Source organism: Dendropsophus ebraccatus, chromosome 2 (genome assembly GCF_027789765.1).
Source record: "Dendropsophus ebraccatus isolate aDenEbr1 chromosome 2, aDenEbr1.pat, whole genome shotgun sequence".
In the NCBI taxonomy this organism is placed as follows: domain Eukaryota; kingdom Metazoa; phylum Chordata; class Amphibia; order Anura; family Hylidae; genus Dendropsophus; species Dendropsophus ebraccatus.
Window position 1 is genome coordinate 60,204,236 of NC_091455.1, and position 25,724 is coordinate 60,229,959.

A 25,724-nucleotide genomic window follows, 5' to 3' on the forward strand; every position below is an offset into this window, starting at 1 on the left:
GTTCAGTGCAGCAGCAGCTCCAGCATCCAGTGCAGCAGCTGCTCCAGCATCCAGTGCAGCAGCTGCTCCAGCATCAAGTGCAGCAGCAGCTGCTCCAGCATCCAGTGCAGCAGCAGCTGCTCCAGCATCCAGTGCAGAAGCAGCTCCAGTATCCAGTGCAGCTCCAGCATCCAGTGCAAGTGCAGCTCCAGTGGCCGACACAGGAGGTCCCGGGTCGGGTAGGCTCACCCAGTGGGTGATATCCCCCTCCTACACTCCCCAGGCTAACAGCCCTAGCTACCATGTCTGCTCCCCGGGACGACCCCCCTAGGCAGCTAGCTCCCGCGGCTGTGGCGACACACTTTGCGTGTGCTCGCTGTAATAAGAAGTTCCCCTGCGGTCAGCCTGGTTTACTCTGCCTGCTATGCCTTAACTGTGGTGCTAACTCCCAGGAGGTCCCCCCCTCCAAGCTCAGATGTAGCCTCTCCTGACCGGGCTAGGTCCCTGTCACAGGCGATCTGTGACCTCTCTAAGCTGTCTCAGGTCATGATTCATTCCAATGAGCGGTTGCCCTCCCAGGCGCCCCCAGCTGGACGACCATCCAGGATATCTCCGAACTCCCCTTCCAGAGGACTGTCTCATAAGAGATCTAGACTCTCTGTCTCAGCGACCCCTCTCCGCCACCTCGCGGGACCCCTCTGACTCTTCCTCAGAGTCTGACAGGGAGGATCAGCTGGCCTCTGCTGTGCAAGCCTTGATCCGTGCAGTGCGGGACACCTTGCATATTCAGGAAGAGTCCCCTTCTACATCTAAGAGTGAAGTCTCCTTCAGTCGTCATAAACGGCAGCCCTTGGTTTTTCCCAGTCACACAGATTTTGAGGATCTTCTTGCCAAGGAGTGGAAACACCCTGAACGGCGGATTCCATACTCTAAGCGTGCCAAGGCTTTGTTTCCCTTCTGCCCTGACTTGGTCTCTGCATGGACGGTGCCCCTATCGGTGGACCCGACTCGCCAAGTCTACTACTCTACCTCTGGCAGATTGGGCTTCATTCACTGACCCAGTGGACAAGAAAATTTACGCTTTTTTCCAAATCTGTCTTTATTGCAGCTGGTTCGGCCTTGCGTCCTACCTTTGCAGCATCTTGGGTCAGCAAAACTTGTTCCTCTTGGGCCAGGCAGTTAGTCCATGACCTCTCCCTGGACTCTCCACATGAGGACCTCCTGTCTCTGGCCACGCAGATTCTGCAGGCATTCAAATACTTGTGCGACGCTTCTCAGGAAGCCGCTCGTTTGTCTGCTCGGGCCCTGGCGCACTCTGTAGCCATCCACGCTCTGTCTGGCTACAATCCTGGTCAGCTGACGCCGCCTCCAAGAAGGCGTTGACTTCTCTTCCCTTGCAGGAAGCAGACTTTTTGGGGAGCGCCTGGATAAGTTAATCTCGGACGCTACTGCAGGGAAGAACTCTTTGCTCCCTCAAAACCAGTCCCGACGCCCGCAGCCTACCAGGTGATCCAGCCGATCACGCTCCTTTGAGCCTCCGGCACGTCGGCACCCTGCTAAGGATACGCCTCCAGCTCCCTCTTCTAGGAAGCCCTCCTTCAAACCCCGCCCTTCCTGGCAGCCCCGCTCTCGCCCTTCCAAGGGTCCTGCCCCCAAGTCTTTTTCCTGAGGGTCCTTCCCCACTCAAGTCTCTTTCTCAGGTGGGGGGTCGTCTGCACTCCTTCAAGGAGGTTTGGATCGCCCATGTGTCCGATGTGTGGGTCGGGTGGTGGTATCTTCAGGATACAAGATCGAGTTTGTGTCCATCCCACCTCCTCGTTTCTTCCCATCAAATCTCCCACGCTCTTCGGCACGGCTTTCCGAGCTTTTTCGGGCAGTTCAGACTCTCCTTGCTCAAGGAGTTGTAGTTCCAGTCCTCCCCTCCGAGCGCTTCCAGGGATTCTATTCCAATCTGTTCTCTGTCCCCAAAAAAGGCGTCCTATCCTGGATTTGAAGCGGCTGAACAAGTTTGTTCGCCTGCGGCTGTTCCACATGGAATCCTTAGGGTTTCTCGGCATGCTTTTCAACACCGAGACGGCCCGCGTTCTCCTCCCCCTCGACTAGGTTGCCTCCCTGCGCTCGGCAGTTGCTCTGCTTTGCGCCAGCTCTTCTTGTTTGATTCGCCTTTGCATGCGAGTCCTGGGCAAGATGGTCTCTTCTTTCGAGGCGATCCCTTTCGCTCAGTTTTACTCACGCCCTCTGCAGGGAGCGATTCTGTCTCAGTGAAACAGGTCCCCTCTGTCTCTCCACAAGTAGATCCTCCTCCCCCCTGCCGTTTGCAGGGAGCTTCTTTGTTGGTTGACCTCCCCGGTGGTCCTTCTCGGCGGCTCATTTCTCCCCCTCAATTGGCTGGTCATCTCCACGGATGCCAGCCTGTTCGGGTGGGGGGCTGTCTTCGAGAGCCACACGGCTCAGGGCTCTTTGTCGCGGATGGAGGCTCGTCTTCCCATCTTTATCGCCCTGTCTCAGTGGACCGATCTCTTGAGGGGTTACCCGGTACGAGTTCAGACCGTCAACGTCACCGCTGTTGCTTATCTGAACCAGGAGCCGCTCAGTCATGACCGAGACCGCTCACATTCTTCATTGGGCGGAGCGATTTATTCCAGCTCTCTCGGCAGTCCACATTCCCAGGGTCAACAATTGGCGGCGGACTATCTCAGTTGCGAAAAGCTGGATCAAGGCGAATGGTCCCTTCATCCCGGGGAGTTTCTTCGTCTCTGCCGGCGTTGGAGATTCCCAGACGTGCATCTCTTTGCACCCGGGATCCTCGCACGTTCGTGGTGGATGCCTTGGCCACCCCATGGGAGCAGTTCTCCCTGATATACGTCTTCCCTCCTCCGCCCATTCTCCCGCGCTTCCTGAAGCGCATCAAGGCACTCGGCGTTCCCTCCATTCTTGTTGCTCCAGACTGGCCGCGTCAGTCCTGGTACGCCGACATAGTGCACTTCCTGGCCGACGCCCCCTGGTGTCTTCCCCTGCGGCACGACCTTTCACAAGGGCCAATATTCCACCCCAATTTACCTCAGCTGAGTTTAATGGCGTGGCTGTTGAAGCCGCTATTGAGGTTTTGTGGGTTTTCGGAACCAGTCATTAAAACCATGCTTAAGGCCTGTAAGCCTCAGTCGGCTCGGATCTACCATTGTGTGTGGAAGGCCTACTTTTCCTGGTGTGAACAGAATAATTTTCACCCCATGGTGTGTTCCACGCCCAAGATTCTTTCCTTTTTTCAATCCGGTCTGGATAAGGGCCTCAGTCATTCCACCTTGCGTTCTCAGGTTTCTGCCCTGTCTGTTCTTTTTCAGTGGGCTCTTGTTTTTCGCCCTCAGGTGAAGACTTTCCTTCAGGGGGTGGCCGATTTGGCCCCTCCCTTCCGACAGCCTGTGCAGCCCTGGGACCTTAATTTGGTCCTCGAGGTTCTGCAAGGTCCTCCCTTTGAGCCTTTACGGGAGGTGTCTCTTCTCTTTTCTTGGAAGGTCGCATTCTTGGTAGCGATTATGTCCATCCGTAGGGTGTCTAAACTGGCGGCACTCTCTTGTCGCTCCCCTTACCTGGTCCTTCTCAAGGACAAGGTTGTGCTTCGCCCTATTCCTTCCTTCCTGCTGAAGGTCGTGTCGGCATTTCACATTAATGAGGATATAATTCTCCCTTCTTTCTGTCCTGCCCCCTCCCATCCTAGGGAACGGTCGCTGCATTGTTTGGACCTTTTCCAGGCCATACTGATCTACTTATCCGTTACTGATTCCTTCCGCCGCTCGGATTCCCTGTTCGTGGTCCCATCAGGTCCGCGCAAGGGGCTGGCTGCCTCCAAGACCACCATTGGGCGTTGGATCAGGGCAGCCATCACGGAGGCCTACCGCGTTCGTGGCAGGGCTCTGCCTTTTCGGGTCACCGCTCATTCTACTCGGGCGGTGGGGGCTTCTTGGGCAGTTCGCCATCAGGCCTCAGTGTCCCAGGTCTGCAAAGCTGCCACCTGGGCTTCGGTTCACACTTTTTCCAAGTTCTGTCAGGTCCAGTTCCTGGCTTCCTCTCACGCCAGTCTGGGCCGCAAGGCTCTGCAGGCCGCCGTGCGTTAGGCAGGCCGCATGGGGATTGTCATTTTCTTTCCCCACCCTCTGGGACTGCTTTTGTACGTCCCACTGGTGCTGTGTCCCCCAATGACCGGCACCAGAAAAGAGGATTTTTTTACTCACCGGAAAACCCCTTTCTTGTGGCTTCTTGTGGCTGCAAGGACATTGTTACTGATGTCCTTGCAGCCCTTGCTAAACTGGCATACATTACCCATCCACGTTCCAGGGCTGCTCCTGCTGTCCACTTCTCCCGGAGTCCCGTGCGCGCTCTAGCTTCACAGCGTCCTGTCAGCTGTTAGGCCCGCTCAGCCAATCACAGGCCGGGACCGCTGCGGCCTGTGATTGGCTGAGCGGCCTATCAGCTGACAGGCAGCTGTGACGCCAGAGCGCGTATGGGGCCCCGGGAGAAGCGGACGGCAGGAGAAGCCCTGAAACGTGGATGGGTAATGTATATCGTTAGTCGCCGGCCACGCACCGCTATTACACGTAGCGGTGCGCAGTCGGCGCCCGACAAAATTAGGGTCTAACCTATATCAACGATCAGCCGATGATCGTTTTCATCGGCTGATCGTTGCATTTATTACATGGAGTGATAATCGGCCCAATCTGGCCAATTCGGCCGATTATCGTTCCGTGTAATAGTACCCTTAGCCTGGTGTCTGTAGGAGGGGTATAGCCTGCCAGACGGAGTCACTTCTTCTTCTGTCTAGTGTCGCCTCCTAGTGGCAGTAGCCTATACCCACTGGTGCTGTGTCCCCCAATGAAGCCACAAGAAAGGGATTTTACGGTGAGTACAAAAATCCTTTTTTTTTTTTTTTTTTAACTACAGCCTTTTTTAAAAAAAAATACTGGCAATTATTTGCCATTAAATGATGTCCATCCACTTAATTTCAACATTGTGTGAACATAGCCTTTCTGTGTTTTCAATTCCTAATGCTTTGCATAGTGCCGTCCACAATTGTGTACAGACTTCGGACTCATTTGTTTGAATAGCCCCATTCACGTATCTGTATGTGTTATGAGGCCGTGATGCGTGCTGCAAAAAAATATAAAATAAGAAAAACACTGACATGTCTGTCAATAGGTCTGTGCATTGCACACAAGTACGGATGCACTTTCATAGTGCTGTCTGGTTACAGCACTGTACAAGGAGAGGATTCCTAGAACAGATACAACATAGGACCAAAGATCATCTGACAGCTTGTTAAACACAAAATCCCCTACACGCATATTTGGGGTCGCTGCCCATTAGCGCAACCTTACATATGTCTACATGAATGAGTTTAACTGTGGTGACCATTTAAATCTGACAAACAGGCTAGCTACGCTAGACGCTGTGGTTCCCGGGTCCTCCCCTTTCTTATCCTAAAAATCTGCTCTATAAATATTAAAAAATGAGGATCTTAGATCAAACATGTCACCATGTTAAGGTGTCCTCAGAAACATGGTCCTACTCCAGCATTCCCACACTAGCAATAGCCTCTCCTGGGCTAAATAAGCCTACAACTAGGCAGATAGGAGCCAACTAATCGTTATTTATAGCACCCACAGAACATGGGTGGAGTGCAAGCCAACAGGAGGTAGCCCCCCCCCCCCATACTACAGAAAAAAACAGAAATTGGCAGCACTCCAGTGCCGCTGTTCAGACTGCAGGTTGCACACCGCATGTGGCTAAAGTACAGACATGAAAACAAGTGCAACAGTAACCTGCAGGTGCAAGGGCTTACTGTACATAATCCCCCCCGGCGTACATGGGATAAAAACCTGCTCTATAGATATTAAAAATGAGGATCTTGGCAAACCATTTGATCAAACAGAGTGTACCATTTGATCACATTAAAGTGTCCTCAGAGACATCTACTCAAGCATTCTCACTTGAACAGAGGCATTGGAATGCTTCCAATTTGTTTTTGTTTTTTTATGTCTTTTTTTTTTTAGTGGAAAGTGGACCCGGTGGCAGGGCGGTCCTCTGTTTGCTCATTCTCTTGATCAGTCAGGGTTTTACATGTCTCTCTGACATAAAAAAACGCAAAAATTTACAGCACCCCATTGTCTATGTTCACATTGTAGATTGCACACTGCATGTAACTTAAAGAGGACCTGTCACCCCCGGTGACGGGGTGACAGGCTCCTGACCCCCGTTAGAGCCCCCTATACTCACCTAATCCCGCTGGGTCCCGCTTCTTGAGATGGTCGGGTCACGGAGATATCGGCGCCCGAAGCCCGGGCTGCAGCGGCTGAGATCTCTGTGACCCGACCGGATTCCGGCAGGATTAGGTGAGTATAGGGGGCTCTAACGGGGGGGTCGGGATCCTGTCACCCCGGCACGGGGGGTGACAGGTTCCCTTTAAGTATAGACGAAAAAACAGAACGTGCAACAGCAACCTACAGGTGCAAGTGCTTACCGAACGTACTGCCCCTGGTATAGAGACAACAAAAACCTGCTGTATAGATATAAAAAATGAGGATCTTAGCAAATTATTTGATTAAACAGAGCGTACCATGTCACCACGTTAACGTGTCCTCAGAGACATGGTCCTACTCTAGCATTCTCACACAAGCAATGGCCTCTCCTAGGCTAACAATAAGCCTACAGTGGGCAGAGTCAAATCTCTATTTATATAACCCATGAGACATGGGTGGAGTGCAAGGCAACAGGAGGCAGCCACACCCGCCACATACAACAGAAAAAATCAATTGGCAGCACCCCATAGAGCAGGTTGTTATCGTGTGTACGCTGGGGGGAGTATGTACGGTAAACACTTGCACCTGTAGGTTGCTGTTGCACCTTCTGTTTTATTGTATGTCTCTCTGACATGTCAAAAGTGTTTTTTTTTTTTTTTTTTTATGGTGACAGGTACACTTTAAAAAGTATAGTACATCTGAGTACATCAGAGTACATCTGCCTCAAAATGTTACTTGTAGATACTTGTGCTTCTAAAGCCCCAAAATGTTCTGGACCTTATTTGGTTAAACTGAAAGCACATATGCTCAGATTTTTCACTAATCATAGCAATTGTACATTTTTGGCTGATTTGATATTTTCATATTGTATTATTTTTCAAAGTAAAAAAAGAAAGTGTTCCCTTTTTTTTGTAAACCAAAAAATCCAAACCATTAGTTTCTACTGAAAAACAGACACATTAATCATGGTTATAACTACAATTTTTCTTTCATACATTTTAGATTGATGAGGATCAATTAAGCTATTTAATTATTGCAACATCAGACCCGGCGGCTAACCTTTACCCTGCCAAGCCAAAAGACTTCACTGCATTTGTTAATCTGGTGGACTTCTGCAGGTACATACTCTATAAACATCCTTTGTAATGTTATAAAATTACTTTATTCTCTGTAGTTACAACTGGAATGCTCTGTGTTCTGTAAGCCTTTGCAATGTTATAAAATTAGAAATAGTGTTGTCATATCCAGGATTCAGGCATGTTGCCTCATAGAAATTGCATATGCATATCCGCCATCACTAGATGGACCTGCACAGCATCTTTCAGGATGCTCCCAGGATAGGTGGGTTTACACTTTGTGTGATGACTTTGGATATTGTCAAAGGGCGTGTACTTAGTTTTATTAGTAGGAGTGATTATCATGTGATGAGTGTTAGGGTGTGTGAATATTTTGAACAGAGGGACATGTATGCCTGATACTCATTTCCTGACTATATAATCACTCCCATCACCTGGTATTCATTCCAGTATTAAAAGTTCACACTTTTCTGGTGTTTTCATGAATTTCCAGACAGATTATACCCACATATCTTAGAAACAGCATTTAGGCATCCTAGGCTCTTTAACTATAGCAAAATATTTTTTGGGGTAAGTGGTTGGCAACAGGTCCACTTTAAGGCCTAAAACAGACAGGTAAGCATGTATTGGTTGGATAATATTTCCGCTGCAAGGTTAGAAATGATGCCACATTTAGGGTACAAACCCACTTGCCGGATCTGCAGCGAGTGTCCTTGCTGCGTTTTTGCAGCGAGACTCGCTGCAGATCCCAGCCCTATACTTTCATTAGCAGAGAAACTCGCAGCAGGGATGTATATCCCTGCTGCGCTTTTGTCTGCAGCCCTCCCCATTAACCCCCTAGCCGCCAGACATTATACATTACCGGGTCCCCGTTCCTGCTTGCTTCGGGGCTCCCGGTGTCTTCACGGCCCGCCCGGCCAATCAGTGCGCTGCGGCAGGGCAGCGCACTGATTGCCCGGGCAGAACGTGTCGGGAGCCGCCGAAGCAAGCAGGAGCGGGGACCTGGTAATGTATATCCTGCCCGCCCCCCCTGCAGCCCCGATCGCCCCCGGCCGCATGATCGCCCCCCGTCCGCACGGGCTGCGGGGGGCGATCGTGCGGCGGGGGGCGATCATGCGGCCGGGGGGTGCGGGGGGGGGGGGGGCGATCCTGCGGCCGGGGGGGGTGCGGGGGGCGATCATGCGGCCGGGGGCTGGGGGCGATCGGGGCTGCAGGGGGGGGGCGGGCAGGATATACATTACCAGGTCCCCGCTCCTGCTTGCTTCGGCGGCTCCCGACACGTTCTGCCCGGCTAATCAGTGCGCTGCCCTGCCGCAGCGCACTGATTGGCCGGGCGGGCCGTGAAGACCCGGTAATGTATAATGTCCGGCAGCTAGGGGGTTAATGGGGAGGGCTGCAGACAAAATCGCAGCAGGGATGTACATCCCTGCTGCGAGTTTCTCTGCTAATGAAAGTATAGGGCTGGGATCTGCAGCGAGTCTCGCTGCAAAAACGCAGCAAGGAGACTCGCTGCAGATCCAGCAAGTGGGTTTGTACCCTAAAGCGTAACTGTCATTTCAGGGTCATTTTTCTGAAAACAATAAATATCTATAGTACAAGCAATTTTAAAGTGACACTGTCACCCCCATTTTTAATTTTTTCATCTTTAAAAACGTTTAAATCACAAATTTTGCTCTATCCATACCTTATTTTACATGTTTAATCATGATGCTGGTTGATGAGAAAACTGAACTTTGATGAGCTTGTTATTGCGCCACTGGGCGGGGCTTAGCCTCTGAAGCGCCACATCGCTCCGCCCACTACACAGCCGTTGACCCCGCCCCCTTGGCTACGCCATTTCTCCAGGCCGCCGCTCCTACTTGTTTGGCCTTCCAGCCTTCACCTGCGCAGGCGTAGTGCAAGTAGGACACTGCGCCTGCGCACTAACTCAGCGCCTCGCTGCTGGCTGTGAGGAGACTTTTACAGCTGCAGCGAGAGCTCAGGGGGCATCAGGACGCCGACGGACATTCAGACAGCCCCACCATGCCGGCGCCTGCTAAAATCCGTGGGCTGTGCGACCGCACGCACATCCTGGCTGTGGACGGACCCGGCACTCACCCAGTGCGCCTGCGCGAGAAATGACGGGGACGCACACGCATTACACTGGGTGATGTGGCCGCGCACGTCCCGACATCCAAGTGAAGGCTGGGAGGCCCAAACAAGTAGGAGCGGCGGCCTGGAGAGATAACGTAGCCAAGGGGTCGGGGTCAACAGCGGTGTAGTGGGCGGAGCGATGTGGCGCTTCAGAGGCTAATCCCTGCCCAGACAGTCTCCTCTTTCTGCTCACTCATGTCCCTCCGCCCTTCCCCCCTCCATAGGATATAATGGAGACAGCAGAACCCGTCTTTACTTGGTTCTCTGTAATGAAGACAGATTTGCCTGATAATGCACAGATAAGAAGTGAGGGGGGAGGCTGGGAAATAGCTTTTTTGAAAGAGGCTTTTTTGCCTAATAAAACCTATTATAGAGTTTCTTAAAATCACTTATACTACTGATTTCTGGGAAAAAAAAAAATGACAGTTACGCTTTAAGGCTATGTTCACACTACGTATCAGACCGGCCGTTCCGTGACCCCGGCCGGGTCACAGAACGCCCGGTCTGTGCCCGGATCATCACAGCCGGTACTTAAGTACCGGCCGGATGATCCGTCTGGCCACAGAGCTCTAAAGCGGGCACATCAGCGCGCGCCCGCATCAGAGCTTCCCACAGCACACAGTAAAGCGAGCGGCTGGAGCCACTCACTTCACTGTGAACTGACAGGTCTTTCTGCGGCCGGAATTCACTGAATTCCGGCCGCAGAAAACTGTCAGTTATTTGCGGCCCCATATGGGATCCTGGCCGGAGCGTATACAGTGTGTATACGCTCCGCCCGGGATCCCAAAAAGAAACAGGCATTGTTCCATTGCGCCTAAAGTATGGCCGTTGTTGCCATCGGCAACAACGGCCGTACTTTTACGTAGTGTGAACATAGCCTTAAGTGTGAACTTCTATATTTTACAATTCTGTTTAATAAATGTTATTCTGTTTTACTTTGAAGTGAAATAATACCAAACAAACACGTGGAATTCTTTGAGCCCTGGGTTTATGTGCTTGGCTATGAGTTGGTTTTAAAGTCCACACGTCTACCCCTGATCAGTGGCTTTTACAGGCTGCTGTCTGTTGTAATGAAAAATGCTAAGAAGTTGAAATATTTTGAGGTAAGTGTTATTTATTTAAATTTATGTTAAGTGTCTGAATTTCTCAATCTTTTATATAACCATGTAAGTGAGTGAGTGAACTTTAACCCATTTGTGACTGCCAATTGGCCTTTTTATGGTGGTCACTAATGGGCTTCTATTCTGATCCATAAGCCTTTTTACAGTGGGGTTGGTAATAAGTTGATCGCTGGAGCTAGTCTTTAAAGGGGTTGTCCGGCGATAAAAAATTATTCACAGAATAACACACATTACAAAGTTATACAACTTTGTAATGTATGTTATGTCTGTGAATGGCCCCCTTCCCCGTGTCCCACCACCCCCACCCGTGTACCCGGAAGTGTGGTGCGCTATACATTACCTGTCACGTGCCGACCACTGTCTCCGATCCTCAGCAGTGACGTCTTCTTCGGGAGGCCGGCCGATCTTCCCGAGTGCCAGCCGCCCTCTGCAGCGTCATCCGAAGCTCAGCCGCGATTGGCTGAGCATAACTGTGCTCAGCCAATCGCGGCTGAGCGGCTGATGACGCGGCCACGTCATCAGCTGCTCAGCCGCGATTGGCTGAGCACAGTTATGCTCAGCCAATCGCGGCTGAGCTTCGGATGACGCTGCAGAGGGTGGCCGGCACTCGGGTAGATCCGCCGGCCTCCCGAAGAAGACGTCACTGCTGAGGATCGGAGACCGTGGACGACACGAGATGCGGTGAGTATAATGCACCACACTTCCGGGTCTAGCGTGGGTGGGGGGAAACACGGGGAAGGGGGCCATTCACAGACATAATATACATTACAAAGTTGTATAACTTTGTAATGTGTGTTATTCTGTGAATAATTTTTTATCGCCGGACAACCCCTTTAAGCCAGGCTCCCACTGTAACTATCTGGAGTGGAGCATCGTAGTTTAACCCACTACATGCCATGGCTATATCATGGCAACAGGTGTCACCATATGGGCAGGCCAGGTTGAGATTGCAGGCTGCTAATTGGTGTCACATGCATAATGCTGCCCGGCTATTAATTCTCTACAGTAGTGTATTGTATCAGCGTAAAATAATAAAATTTTATTTCTTCCTCTGCTATAAGCCTATATTGCAGGACCCCTTGCTGAAAGAGTCTGGCTCTGTAGGCTTGCATAGGAGCCTGCTTGATCATGTGACATAGCTGGGAGAGGATCTCGCTTATCCTGGTCTTCTCCCGTCTCGTTCTCGTGATGGGAATGGGTCTAATCACTCAGACCCGGACCGGTCAAACCTTTTGACATGTCTCTATGACATGTCAAAAGTTTTTCCAAACTATAGAGTGATTATGATGGCACACTTATTGCTTGGTGCTAGCTGATAATATTGATGCTATGTAAAGAATTTTTAACTGTACACAAAAGTACTTTTTGAAATGCTCTTAGGCCATAAGGTTTACGGTTATATGAACAGTTCCATGCTATAAAAATCCATAAAACATATCAAAACGTTAGACAATGTCTTCAGTATGTTAGTATACCCCACAGAGGGAAGTTTCGGTCTTTAGACCTTTCTCAACAGGGTATACATGATGTGGTGAAGAGAAAATGCTGATCTACTAAAGACATTGTCTAATGTTTTGATATATGTTTTACGGATTTTTATAGCATGGAACTGATCCCTAATATACACCTATTATGGGAAATGCACATATAGGGCAATTTCCCTCAATTTAGTACATCAGGTAGGCTCACTTCCTCAAAAAAAAAAAGACGTCACGTCTCAAGTGTGTGCACCAGCAGGGTGCGCATGTAGAAGTATAGAATTAGAAGAGACGTAGATGAATCAGTGCCTTTCCCTCCCTTCCTGTGCAATGTCCCATCCCACTGCCTGTCTCCCTACGTGCTGCCCGGTCCTGATACACCAGGTCCCATGCAGCGGGGTGAGTGCTCTTTATTTGCCGCTCACCCGGCTGCAGAGGCCGACCAGCTGCCCGACTGCTCACCCTGCCGCCCTGTCCGATACAGAAGCGCTCACCCCATCCTGGTGCTGACGGGCTGAGCGCTCCTGCACCTCCTCCTGTCACCTGCCTGTGCTCTATTAGCCCCCAAGCCCTCACACTGCCGCCCGATCCTATGCAGCAGCGCTCACCTGGTCCCAGCGCCGACGGGGTGAGCGCTCCTGCACCTCCTTCCGCCAGCTACCTGTGTCATAGCCCTCGAGCCCTCACCCCGCCGCCCGGCCCCATACACAGCACCTCTGTGCCACACTGCGCCTATGTATCTGCCGCAGAGAAACAGAGAGGACGGGCACGGGCAGCTGCTCGGGAGGAGCTGCAGGACAGCACTGGGTGAGCGCTCCTGCATGGGACCGGGCGGGGTGAGGGGTCAGGGCTCGGGGTCTATGACACAGGCAGGTGGTGGGAGGAGGTGCAGGAGCGCTCACCCCGCCAGGACCAGGACGGGATGAGCGCTTCTGTATAGGACCGGGCGGCAAGGTGAGGGCTCAGGGGCTATGACACAGGTAGCTGGCGGGAGGAGGTGCAGGAGCGCTCACCCTGTCGGCACAGGGACCGGGTGACCGCCGCTGCATGGGACCGGACGGTGGGGTGAGCAGTCGGGCAGCTGGTCGGCCTCTGCAGCTGGGTGTGCGGTAAATAGGGAGCACTCACCCCGCTGCATGGGACCAGGTGTATCAGGACCGGGCAGCACGTAGGGAGACAGGCAGTGGGGTGGGACATTGCAAGAACAGGAAGGGAGGGAAAGGCACTGATTCTTCTACGTCTCTTCTGATTCTATACTTCTACTTAAACTTCTGTATAAGTGTATATTAGGGATTTGTATAACTTTCCTTATGAAATTACATATTAAAAATACATTTTGCCCAGAGTATCCCTTTAAGAGCCTGTAGGTTGAGTATATTCCCACTTAACAAGGTCTGGTGTGTCTAGCCACAGTGGCCATATTTTCTCAAAATTGGCATTGGACTTCCACTTCTGATATATAGCCCTCTTCCACGCCAGTGATATATTGAGCTTATGTTTTGGGAGGGCAATAAGTTTGCAATCAATGTAAGAAGTCTACCAATCGCAAATTTTCCATTATCATCTAGATATTGGTAAGCCCAGGAATACAGACTTTAGGGTCATTAGGCAGCTTAAAAGAAAATATCCTTAAAGCGTAACTGTCATTTCAGGGTCATTTTTCTGAAAACAATAAATATCTATAGTACAAGCGATTTTAAGAAACTCTGTAATAGGTTTTATTTACCAAAAGAGGTTCCTTCTGTACTGAAAAAAGCTGTTTTCCTAGGTCCCCCCTTACTTCAGATAAAGCAGGATTTATGTGTCCATTATGTGGCTATGGAGAGGGGAGAGGTTGAGGGGAGTGAGTGACCACGTAGCAGTCCTGCTCAGCACAACACCCTGCAATCTTCTCTCAGCAAGTTCCTAGATAAGCACTGACCTTTCTGACCTCTGAATCCAGCTTTTTAGGTGCCCAGACAGTCTGCAAACAGCTGACCTTCATGTCACCTCTTCCTGTTCACTCATCTCCCTCGACCCCTCCCCCCTCCATAGGGATATAATGGAAACAGCAGAACCAGTCTTTACTGGCTTCTCTATAAGGAAGACTGCTTTGCCTGATAATGCACAGATAAGAAGTGAGGGGGGAGGCTTGGAAATTGCTTTTTGAGTACAGAAAGAGGCTTTTTTGCCTAATAAAATATATTATAGATTTTCTTAAAATCGCTTATACTACTGATTTCTGCCACAAAAAAAAAAGATGACAGTTACGCTTTAACAATAAAGATAACATTACCTTAAAACAGCATGGACATCACTTAAACACATGAAGCAAGTCTGAACATCAAATCCTAGATTTTTACCCATATCTTTCATATTTTTACTTTTTTTTTTTTTTTTTTTTATAATTTTCAGTATTGAGAGAATGTTTGATAATGATTTTGTTTTTGTAGGGTGTCAGTCTGGAAAGTTCTGGCAAATGCCCACAAAATGATGAAAAAAGTTCTTGCTTTGCTCTGTTTGTAAAATTTGGGAAAGAGGTAAGGCATTAATGTTTCAAATTGCTAATGTGGATAAACAATTATAATTATAACAAGAATACTTGTTCAGATAAGTCCAATTTAGAAGATGGTATTTAGGATCCATATGTCATACGTAAGACTGTATGTTCCGCAATAAGCATTTCAAAATTGATTGCATGTTTCACAAATATAAAGAACAGTTCTGGACTGCATACATTGTTACTGCCTGAATGTCACATGGTCCTACGTGTATCCTTATAGAGATATTGGCATGTTTCCACTTTGTTCTGGCTGCCATTTTTCTATCTAGAATAGCTGAAGGTTGAGCAGTCTTCCGTACTGCATTAGAATGAACTTTGCAGTGAATGATCATGAAGCTGTCACTTTTCTATTGTTTTATCATGTACAGTGAAAGGACAGTTTTCCAAGTACCACAAATAATTTTTTTCATTTATATACTTATTTTTTTTTATATTTTATTTATTTATTTTTCCAAATCAACTGGTGTCAGAAAGTTATACACATCTGTAGTTTACTTCTGTTTAAAAAGCTCAAGCCTTTCAGTATGAGCTGCTGTATGTCCTGCAGGAAGTGTTGGGAGAGTTTTTTTCTATGGGGATTTGCTACTGCTTTAGACAGTTTCTGTCACAAACACAGGTGGCAGCATAGAGCACCATGTCAGAATGGAAAGAATACACTCCTTCCTGCAGGACATACAGCAGCTGATAAGTAATAAAAGATTTTTATATAGAAGTAAAGTACAAATTATGTAACTTTGACACCAGTTTATTTAAAAAAAACAAAAAAACAAACCTTTAACCATCCCCTTCCTCACCTCAGGCAGGAACTTGCTTACTTTCCTTTTCCCTTTTACTGTGTGGATAGCTGCTTGATCTCAAAAGACTCCTGATTTGAAACAATATCATTGCCTATACTGTCCATGGTTGTTACTTGTGGTTGTATACAGTTGAAAAAAATATTAAAATTAGTTAAAACAAACAAACACTTTGCTGATTTGCCTTCTGTTTCAGTAACAATGTATTTTTATGCCAGGTGTCCTCTAAAATGAAGCAATTTAAGGATGAGCTTTTGGCATCATGTTTAACTTTAATTCTTTCCCTGCCTCATGAAATCATCATGGTTGATATGACAGCGTATATCCCTTCATTACAAGTAAGTTATTACAACTATGTGTGTAGGTTTTGTAATACAACAGTATTTTTTACCACAGTAAGTGACATTACTACATATAAGGGATTGTATGTGATAAAACAAGGTTGGGGGATGCCAGACTGGGCTAAAACAATAAAATAAGTAGTACCTACCTTACCAAGTTCTCACTGGCTGAGTGGGTATCTGTTTCCTGTTAAGATGGAAACCAGTAAGCGAAGGTGAATTGCAGATGCCAGAGGAGTGGTGAGGACAGCCCCTTCTATCTGCTGCTACTAAACCTTTGAGCAAGTTTAGAGGAACCTCAGCAATTTTACTTTTCCTCACAGTAACTCTACCATAATACCATTCCAGCATTTAACCCTTAGAGGACCGGGCCAATTTCAATTTTTGCGTTTTCATTCTTTCCTCCTTGTGCTTAAAAGGCAGTAGCAGTTGCATTTTTTTCACCTAGAAACCCACTTGAGCCCTTATTTTTTGCGCCACTAATTGTACTTTGCAATGACAGGCTGAATTTTTGCATAAAGTACACTGCGAAACCAGAAAAAAATTTAATATGTGGTGAAATAAAAAAAAACAAAACCCAAAAAACGCATTTCTTTTATTTGGGGGGTATTTGCTTTTACGCCGTTTGCCTTGGGGTAGAACTCACTTGTTATATATGTTCCTTAAGACGATTACAACGATATGTAACATGTATAACTTATTTTATGTGATGGCTTGTAAAAAATTCTAACCATTGTTAAAGGGGTTGGCCACTTTGTAGTAAAATTGTTCAGTGTACAGTATTAAGTGTACTCACGGTATATACTGACAGCAGCTCCCTGTGTACCTCATAGAGCTAAAATCAGACTCCCCGCCTCCATGCTGGGCCGCCCTGCTCTGTTTTGTTTCTGTCCATAAAATGGCCGACATGGAGGAGCATGTGACCATGCCCCACTCCCCAGTGTCCATCATAAGCATATACAGGCTCAGTGGTGGACACTTGGGGGCGGGGCATGGTCACATGCCCCTCCATGTCAACCATCTAATGGAAAGAAACGCCACAGAGCTGGGCAGCCTAGCATGGAACAGGGGAGCCTGATTTTGGGGCCGATCCACCCCACTAGACACCAGGGATGGCTGACAGCAAGCAATCAGATGCAGCTGTCAACTTTGACAGCTGCATCTGATTACTTGATTAGGAGGGGGAGCGGCGGAGGGGGCATGCTAAAGCCCTTGTGTAAGGAGCGGCGCGGCAGGGGGTGCTGGTGATGGGGATAGCACATGTACTACTCCCCCAGCATCTGCTCATACTATGAGCAGATGATGGGAGGAGTAGTACTGTGTATATGTGTCCAGCAACGAGCAGTGAGGGGGGAGGAAGATGTATAGGCACCTCCCTCCCTGTACTGATTGAATATATTTATGGATTACTTTGGGGAGCAAGGACACTTGCTCCCCAAAGTATTCCATAAATGTATTCAATCAAAAACACACTGTACATAACATTTTTGCATACACAGTCATCCATTGAATCAATAGAGTGTCCAGCAGGGGCGCACTATATATAGAAGTCAATGGTACTCATAGTACTCACTATATATAGTGCACATTGGAATTACACCCTAGTTCGTGACGTCATGGTATTTCTGATCTAGTAAATTAAGGGAAATAGCCCTATATGTGCATTTCCCATAATTAATGTACATTAGAAATTTGTCTAACTTTCCATAAGGAATAACATATTAAAACATTATTTTGGCCGGAATTCTCCTTTAACTATGAGAAACCAATACAGATGGGAGTGTATATCCAGAATAAAAGACATGAGGTCTATGAAGAGCAGCTGCCATCTCTGCTTAGTTCTAAAAACAAGCGTCAGATGGGCAGGCTAATCACTTCTATTCCTTGCTGCCTGGATAATGAAAGGCTTCTAGTATTTAAGTGTGTACCTTAAGTGTTTACCTGTCCACGCTTTCCCAGTCCCGCTGGCTTTTCCCCCCTCACTGCTCTTGCTTTTATAGCAATCTCTGAAGTTACAAGTCGCTCAGTCAATCATTGGCCGAGACGGGACCTCTCCAATGATTGGCTGAGTGGGCTGTCAATTCAGAGATCACTATAGAAGCTTCAGCAGTGGCTGCGGGGAAAAGGCTGTAGAACACCGGGGGAGCCTGGACAGGTTACTAGAATCTTTATTATTTTCTTTACACTGTCATCAGCCGCGAATCACTATTACATGAAGTGATGCTTTGTCAGACATTATTACAAATGTTGAAAAACAGCGATCAGCCGATGATCGGCTCCTCGGCTGATCGTTGTCTTTAATACACAGAGCGATAGCCGCCTGAATTGCACATATTTGGTAGAAAGTCTGTGTAATAGGGCCCTAAGACATAAAGGCCTTATATAATAAAGTTATTCTCTTATTCAATCTTGGATTGGGTCTGGTTTACGTATACTGTGTAGTTGTACATCATATTTTATTACAATAAGTTCTTATTGTTTATAGACTGCCTTCAAGTTAGGCTTGAGCTTCCCACCACTTGCTTATGCTGGCCTTGATGCTCTTGAAGATTGGTCATCTCGAATTCCTCCAAATAAAATGGAGCCTTACTACAAGGACATTCTTCCATCTCTAGATGGATACTTGACAGACACCTCATCCACAGGTATTACGGATACTTTGATTGCACTCTGTATATAGGAATTCATTGGTCTTTAGAGTTTTCTCTGCAGGCCTTCATGGATTACTTGTGTTTTGGCCTGCTTCAAAATTTTAAACTATATAGTTAGGAATGTAAATTTTAAATGGTTTATTTATTATCCTCTAGTATAGTAAAAAAAAATTTTACTTTGCAAATGATTTTATTTTCCTTTGTCCTGTGATGTAATTTTGGGCTGTTTAAATACATTATTGAAATATTATTTGAAAGATTACATAATTTTTTTAGGGCTTATTTTTATGTTTGTATCACACAGACTTGTCAGTTTAGCACAAAGATCCACAGAATCCTATATAAAGCCATATATAAATAAAACCGCGTTTGAGAGAGGTCCTCAGATTCATTCTCAAGTGAAGTAAAGAAACCCTAGTTTAGTACCTAATATATCACAATGGGACGACATATCACTATGTAACACAATATTTGTTCCTGGGTTCTAACTCTTATGTTCTATCAAGTGATAAAAAAAAATTCTAACTGAACTTTGATTCTATGACAATGGCCGACACTAGTTTTGTATTTAGTGAGATGTAAAATGAAATTTTGGCATGAGTCTGTGTTTATCATCGATTAACATCCCTGCAAGTACGGTGATAGCCCGTGCTTAGATATTTCTGGTTTGGGTGATAGCCCACCTTTCCTCATTTCATTGTCATGCTTGCCATTTTTGTATGATTATGTGCTTTGTGTTGTGTTATGCACCTACCCGATGCTTGTTGTAGTGTCTTTCTCCTTTGTTCAGAATTTTTTTAAAAAAAGGAAACGATCAACATGCAAACAGGCAATTATTAAAAATTTTTTATAAATGCTCCGTATAACAGCTCAAAAATGAGTATATTTTTTACAACTATACTGCAAATCACTGTCACGAATCAGTCCCTAAATATAGTTTCCCATCATTTTTTGTTATACTATCCTTATTAACAGCATTCAAAGTTCATTATGTCCTGGTGAAATCACAAACCTTGCTCCTCTGAATAAGCTCCCATGTTCTCTTTGAATTTATTAACATGGTCATAAAGGATATGGACTTTGAGTGATATCTTGCAGCATACAGCATAGTCTGAGGTGTGCTTAGTTTTTAGTCTTGTGATTGCCTGGGAAGCCGTAAACCACTTTGTCTATGGGGAGTGAGGGGTCATTTTTTGCGCCATGATCTGTACTTTCTATCAGTACCTTACTTGCATATATGCGACTTATCACTTTTATTACATTATGTTTATGCATTATGGATTTGATGTGATTTTTTTATATTTATTTACTTAAAGGGGTAGTGCGGTGCTCAGCAATTCACAGAATAACACGCATTACAACTTTGTAATGTATGTTATGTCTGTGAATCGCCCCCTTCCCGTGTCCCCCCACCCCCGCACATGTACCTGGAAGTGTGGTGCGCTATACATACCTGATCCGTGTCGAACGACCCCGTCTGCCATCTTCTTCAAAGACGTTATCTTCGGGAGGCCGACCGCCCCCTCTCTGCCGCGTCATAACTGTGCTCAGCCGCGATTGGCTGAGCACAGTTATGCTCAGCCAATCGCGGCTGAGCAGCTAATGACGCTGCAGCGAGTCGGCCGGCCTCCCGAAGATTGCATCGACAGAAGACGGGGGTCGACACGCGTCATGTATGTATATCGCACCACACTTCCGGGTATACGTGCGGGGGTGGGGGGACACGGGAAGGGGCGATTCACAGACATAACATACATTACAAAGCTGTATAACTTTGTAATGTGTGTTATTCTGTGAATAATTGCCAAGCGCCGCACTACCCCTTCAACTTGTAGCCCCACTAGTGGGCGACATTGTACACTTAACTGGTTTTTCGTAGTTTATAAATACTTAATGGAATCAATTTTTCTACAGTTCGCTTCTAAGAGAAGCCCAAAGCAACCGAATGGAGCCCAAAGCGCTGGAATGCTGAGATGTAATCCACCTCATTCAGACGCTGAGTCATGGCATGCAAGAGACATACCTTCCCCACCTGTGTGTAGTCTCTACGCACTGGGGAGCCGCCAAGATGACTGCCGCACTTTTGGGGATTAAAACTTAATTTTCTCCTGTATAAAGCCGCTGCCGGCACGTGCTGCGAGCTTCACAGCAGCTTTACACAGTGATGCAGGGAACCAAATCAGCCCAGCTGGGGCTGATTGTTTCTCTTTTTAAAACCACCTGCCTAATGTTGATCAAAACCGCTGTAGCCTATTAACACTTTAACTACACAGGGCGTATATTTATGCCCTGTGGCCGCCTCGGGGAGTTTAGAGGGGGTGGACTGCGGCTATTAGCGGCTACGGTCCGATCGCTGTGCCCGCTAATAAAGTAATCAGATGCAGCTGTCAACTTTGCAGCCTGATCCATGGTGGTCTAGTGGCGGAGATCGCCCCCCCGGGACATTGTCCCGGAGAATTGATCTCAGTGTCTGCTGCCGGCCGGGATCTGCGCCGTAATGGCGCTGATCCCAGCTCGGCACTCGGTTGCTTCTGGTTGCAGCAGCCGAAAGCAATCGCGTGCCTGTCTCATTGATCTATGCTGTATCACTATTCAGCATAGATCTCAATGAGAGATCAGTGTACTTATACTAGAAGTCCACCAGGGGGGCTTGTAGTATAAATGTGTAAAAAAAAAAAAAAAGTGTTATTAGTAAAAAAAAAAAAAAAAAACAACCTCCCCTAATAAAAGTTTGAATCCCCCCATCCCCCCCCCTCCCGTTTTCTCATGTAATAAATAAACAAACAAACATGTTTGGTATCGTCGCGTGCGTGATCGCCCGAACTATTAATTTATCACATTCCTGATCTCGCAGGTAAACTGCGTAAGCGCTTTTTTGCGCTTACGCCGTTTACCGTGCGAGATCAGGAATGTGATAAATTAATAGTTCGGGCGATTACGCACGCGGCGATACTAAACATGTTTGTTTATTTTATCCCAAAGTGCAAATTTTGAATCAAATCCAGAAAAATTGTAATAAAAAGCAATAAAAAAGTCGCATATGCGCAGTCAAGGCACCGACAGAACACATCTTGGCGCAAAAAATTACACCTCACACAGCCCCATAGACCAAAGGATAAAAGCGTTATAAGTATGGGAATAGAGCGATTTTAAGGAACATATATTTGTTAACAATGGTTTGAATTTTTTACAAGCCATCTCATAATATAAAATTTATACATGTTACATATCGTTTTAATCTTAAAGACTTGAGGAACATACATAACAAGTCAGTTTTACCCCAGGGCGAACGGCGCAAAAACACATACCCCCCCCAAATAAACAAAATGCGTTGTTGTCTTTCAATTTCACCACACATTGAATTTTTTTTTTGGGGGGGGGGGGGGGGTGGGGGGGGTGTTACTTTATGAAAAAATTCAACCTGTCATTGCAAAGTACAATTAGTGGCGCAAAAAAATAAGGGCTCATGTGGGTTTCTAGGTAAAAAAAAATGCAAGTGCTATGGCCTTTTAAGCTCAAGGAGGCAAAAAACAGGAGTGCAAAAATGTAAGTTGGCTCTGTCCTTAAAGGGGTTGGCCACTTTATAGTAAAATAGGTCAGTACAAAGTATTAGTAAGTGTGCTCAATGTATATACAGACAGCAGCCCCCTGTGTACCTCATAGAGCTAAAATCAGACTCCCCTTCACCAGGCTGGGCTGCCCTGCTCTGTTTTGTTTTAGTCCATAAAATGGCTAACATGGAGGAGCATGTGACCATGCCCTGTCCCCTGTGTCCTCCATAGACATATACAGGCTCAGTGGTGGACACTGGGGGCGGGGCCTGGTCACATGCTCCTCCATGTAAGCAATCTTATGGACCAAAACACCACAGAGCAGGGCAGCCCAGCCAGGAGGAGGGGAGTCTGATATTAGCTCTGTGAGGCACACAGGGAGCTGCTGTCATATACAGTGAGTACAGTTACTAATACTGTACACTGAGCAATTTTACTATAAAGTGGCCAACCCCTTTAAGGGGTTAAGGGATAGGCTGCATAAAAATTCCTGAAGGTGTCCTCTGGCACCAAGTTATTAGCAGATCCTTTAAAGGGCATGTCTCAATTAGATATTCTTTTGCCGATTGGAGCCAGATACTGAAACTTGTTCTTTTATTTTAATCTGCTTCAATTTTCTCTATGTATTTTATTCTATTTAACATTTTGTTCATTGCTATCGAGGCTGCCATATTGTCTGGGCTGTTTTTAACAGCATTTGGTGACATGCTTTACAGCAAGACTCATAGACCTAGACTGCAGTAGACAGACTCTGTCCCCTTGAGATGAATGTAAAACATTACTGAGTGCACTCTGACCTTTCAAGAGGTCATTCCACAGGGATCTGTTATTTCCTCCTCTTTCTACTGGTGTCACATATCGTTGCAGCAGCCGCCCCTTTTCACCACAGACACAATGGAAAGTCTCAGATTAGTTTTAGCCCCAGTGGTGAGAATAAAAACTTTGAAATATAAGGATCGTTTTATACTATAGATAGAAAATTAGAAACAACTTCCCCAAAATTCTTTAAAAAATGTTTAACATAAAAACATTATTTAAACAAGAAGTCATTTTCTGATGACACATTCTCTTTAAAGCATTACTATCACACAGACATGTCAAAACTTTTGATTTGTGGTCTCGATACTAAAACCCCCACCAGTCACTACATAGAGAAGGGAATGGCATGTGGCAGTGCGCATCGTTGTTTTTTGTTTGTTTTTTTAATGATAGTAACACTTTAAACTTGCCCATTTTTCTGCTCACAGAATATAAGCAGCCCTTGACAGATAGAATTTTTAGTGTCTAGTCGGGTATATACATTTATATAATTTCTATTATAATATATCCTACTTTTTTTTTTTAAGGTTTTTTTCTACTCTACTCTTTTCTAGCTGAAATTTAATATTTATTATATTTTTTTTAATGTGGGGCACAGGTTTAAAAAAGAAAATTGTTGCATTGTTTTTTGTTTTTTCCCCCCACTTTCAGATGAGTCTCTGAATGCTGTTGATGTAGATCGCCTGTCTCGTGCATCGCAAAAAGGCTTTAATAAATATCTTATTAAACAGATACAGAGAACAAAGACCCTCTCTGTGGTAAGTCATTTATTTCTTAATGGTTTATAATACATATTATGTATGTATATTTCACTTTGTATGTATTCCTCTTTTAAGAACTTTTAAGTACAGAAAACTGTCCAGGGATAAAAAAAAAATGAAATATGACTGGGGAGGGTGTAAAAAATAAAACAAAAAGCTCTATTCATCAGATACCATACAACTGCCATTACGAAACTACTGGACTCTGCTCGTCACCGTTTCTTCCTGGTTCCAGTGATACGTTAGCCTGACAGGCAGTTCTGTGAGGTTGACATGTCACAGGAATCAGAATGAAGTTGGAAGCATTGAAACCGCAGCTGTGGGTGATTGGAGGAGGTGAGTGTAGCTTCTTTTTTTACATCCCTGCACATTCCAGAAGGATCATGATCGTGTGCACTTTTGTGTTGTATGGAAAAGCAACATGGAGCAGTGGTGCTTCTGGATGTGAAGGGATGGGTATGTTTTTGTTTTTTTTCCTCCCAGCCATTCCCTGCTGCTAGGATTTTTTTCTCAAAAGGGTCTGAAAACCATCGTAATCTCAGCAGTTTGTTTTCTGATCATAGTATGTTCTTGGAAGAAAGGATATGCAAAATAGCTCTCACACCTCTTGAGCAAAGATATCCCTTCGAGTCAAGTCTTGCTCAGTCAAGGAGCCTTAGAACATTGACTGGGGATTTAATGCCAAGCCAAACAATCTCTTCAAAAAGAAAGATTTCCCATCTGCAGACAGCTGTTTCGGTGGTTTTGTCCCTCATCAGTGCAGAGCAGGGTGTTGGCTGGCTAGTGAGAGGTCTATCGACGTGGGTCAAAGGGGTAGTGACTCTCCTTAACCTAGAACATAGTATGTTCTTGTAATTTATATACTGGCCAGTGATAATAGGAGGCATATTTTTTTAAAAGGGGTTATCCCACAATCAGCCATTTTAGCTAAAATCAGACAACTTTACCATGTTTACCCTCTGTCATGCTTGTTTTATCTGAGAGCAAAGTGAGCAGTCCTGCAGCTTATACCATGTGAATGCATGTGCTATCTAAAAAACTACAGTTCCCAAAAGCATCATTCTTCTTCCCTCAGCTGCAGGCACCTGTGTCCTTATTTTTGCTCTTCAAGATTGCACTTGAGCAGAGCGGTTTCTAGCATCGAGCGGGGTGGCAGGCGCCCAGGCTGCTGACCAATGCAGGCTGGACAGAGGGCCTCTCTACCATGAAGAAATTGGCAGTGGCACCCTTGTCAGAAGGGCAAATAAAATCTTAGAATTTATTTTCTCTCGTTTTTTTTTTTTTTTTTTTTTTAAATGCAAGCACTTCTATAGGATGCGCTTGCACTCTACAGCACTGAGAAGCATCTCTGTCTTCTCACTTTCCGCTCCAGCAGAGCTGCACGCAATGACATCACCTGAGTGCCCTCTGCCAGAGCAGGAAGAAAAGAGGTAGGAGCATCACGTGCGAGGCAGGTTGGGTGAATATGCTAGGGGGACCTGACTACTGGGTAAACTACCTACACAGGAGCTCTGGCTACGAGTAAAACTACCTTGAAGGTGACCTGGCTACTGTGAAAAGTACCAATAAGGGAAAAATTAGCTACTGTGGATAATACCAATAGAGGGAACCTGGCCACTGGGAATTCTACCTACAGAGGAACCAGTCTATTTGGGGGTACTAGCTATAGGGGTTCCCTGGCTACTAGAGATACTACCTATTGGGTGTCCCTGGCTACTGGGGGAACTAGCTGTTAGAGGTGGTCTCTGGTTCCAGGGTATGGTGTTATGAGCCTTTATACAGCAACTCAGCTGATGCCATAGATTTTCTATTGTATTCTGGTCTAGGTAGATCTAGGTACCTGGGTGGTCTCCAGCAGCCATTTCCTAATGATGTGACCTTGATGAGCTGAAGCATTGTTGTCTATGAAAGGCTCCAAGGCTGTGGTTAATGCATAGTTACTCTCCTTGACATCTCCAACATCGTGGTGACCATAATTTCTGCTTAGCATCAATTGACTTTTCAACTGTCCCTCGTCCAGCATAGGTGTTCCCTGGCCTGAGCCTGTGGTGATGGTGTTAGTGTGGGCAGGTGTGTGTTGTCAATGCAGAACTGCCCTGCAGTTAATGCAGTGATTGTGCATCTGCATGAACAACACGGCCCTAACTTCATATTCATGGATGACAGTGCTTCAGGTCACATCATTCGG

The 25,724-nt window shown here is 46.4% G+C and overlaps 1 protein-coding gene across 3 annotated transcripts in view; it reads left to right on the top strand.

Annotated features, from left to right (window-relative positions):
• Nucleotides 1-25,724, top strand: part of PRKDC (protein kinase, DNA-activated, catalytic subunit) — a 170,729-nt gene that overhangs the window by 33,583 nt on the left and 111,422 nt on the right. For all 3 annotated transcript variants that reach the window (XM_069957596.1, XM_069957597.1, XM_069957598.1), the window contains exons 17-22: nt 7,272-7,387; nt 10,422-10,581; nt 14,510-14,596; nt 15,632-15,751; nt 18,240-18,399; nt 23,427-23,533. In XM_069957596.1, the coding sequence (XP_069813697.1) occupies nt 7,272-7,387; nt 10,422-10,581; nt 14,510-14,596; nt 15,632-15,751; nt 18,240-18,399; nt 23,427-23,533 (750 nt within the window). The remainder of the gene's footprint in view (nt 1-7,271; nt 7,388-10,421; nt 10,582-14,509; nt 14,597-15,631; nt 15,752-18,239; nt 18,400-23,426; nt 23,534-25,724) is intronic.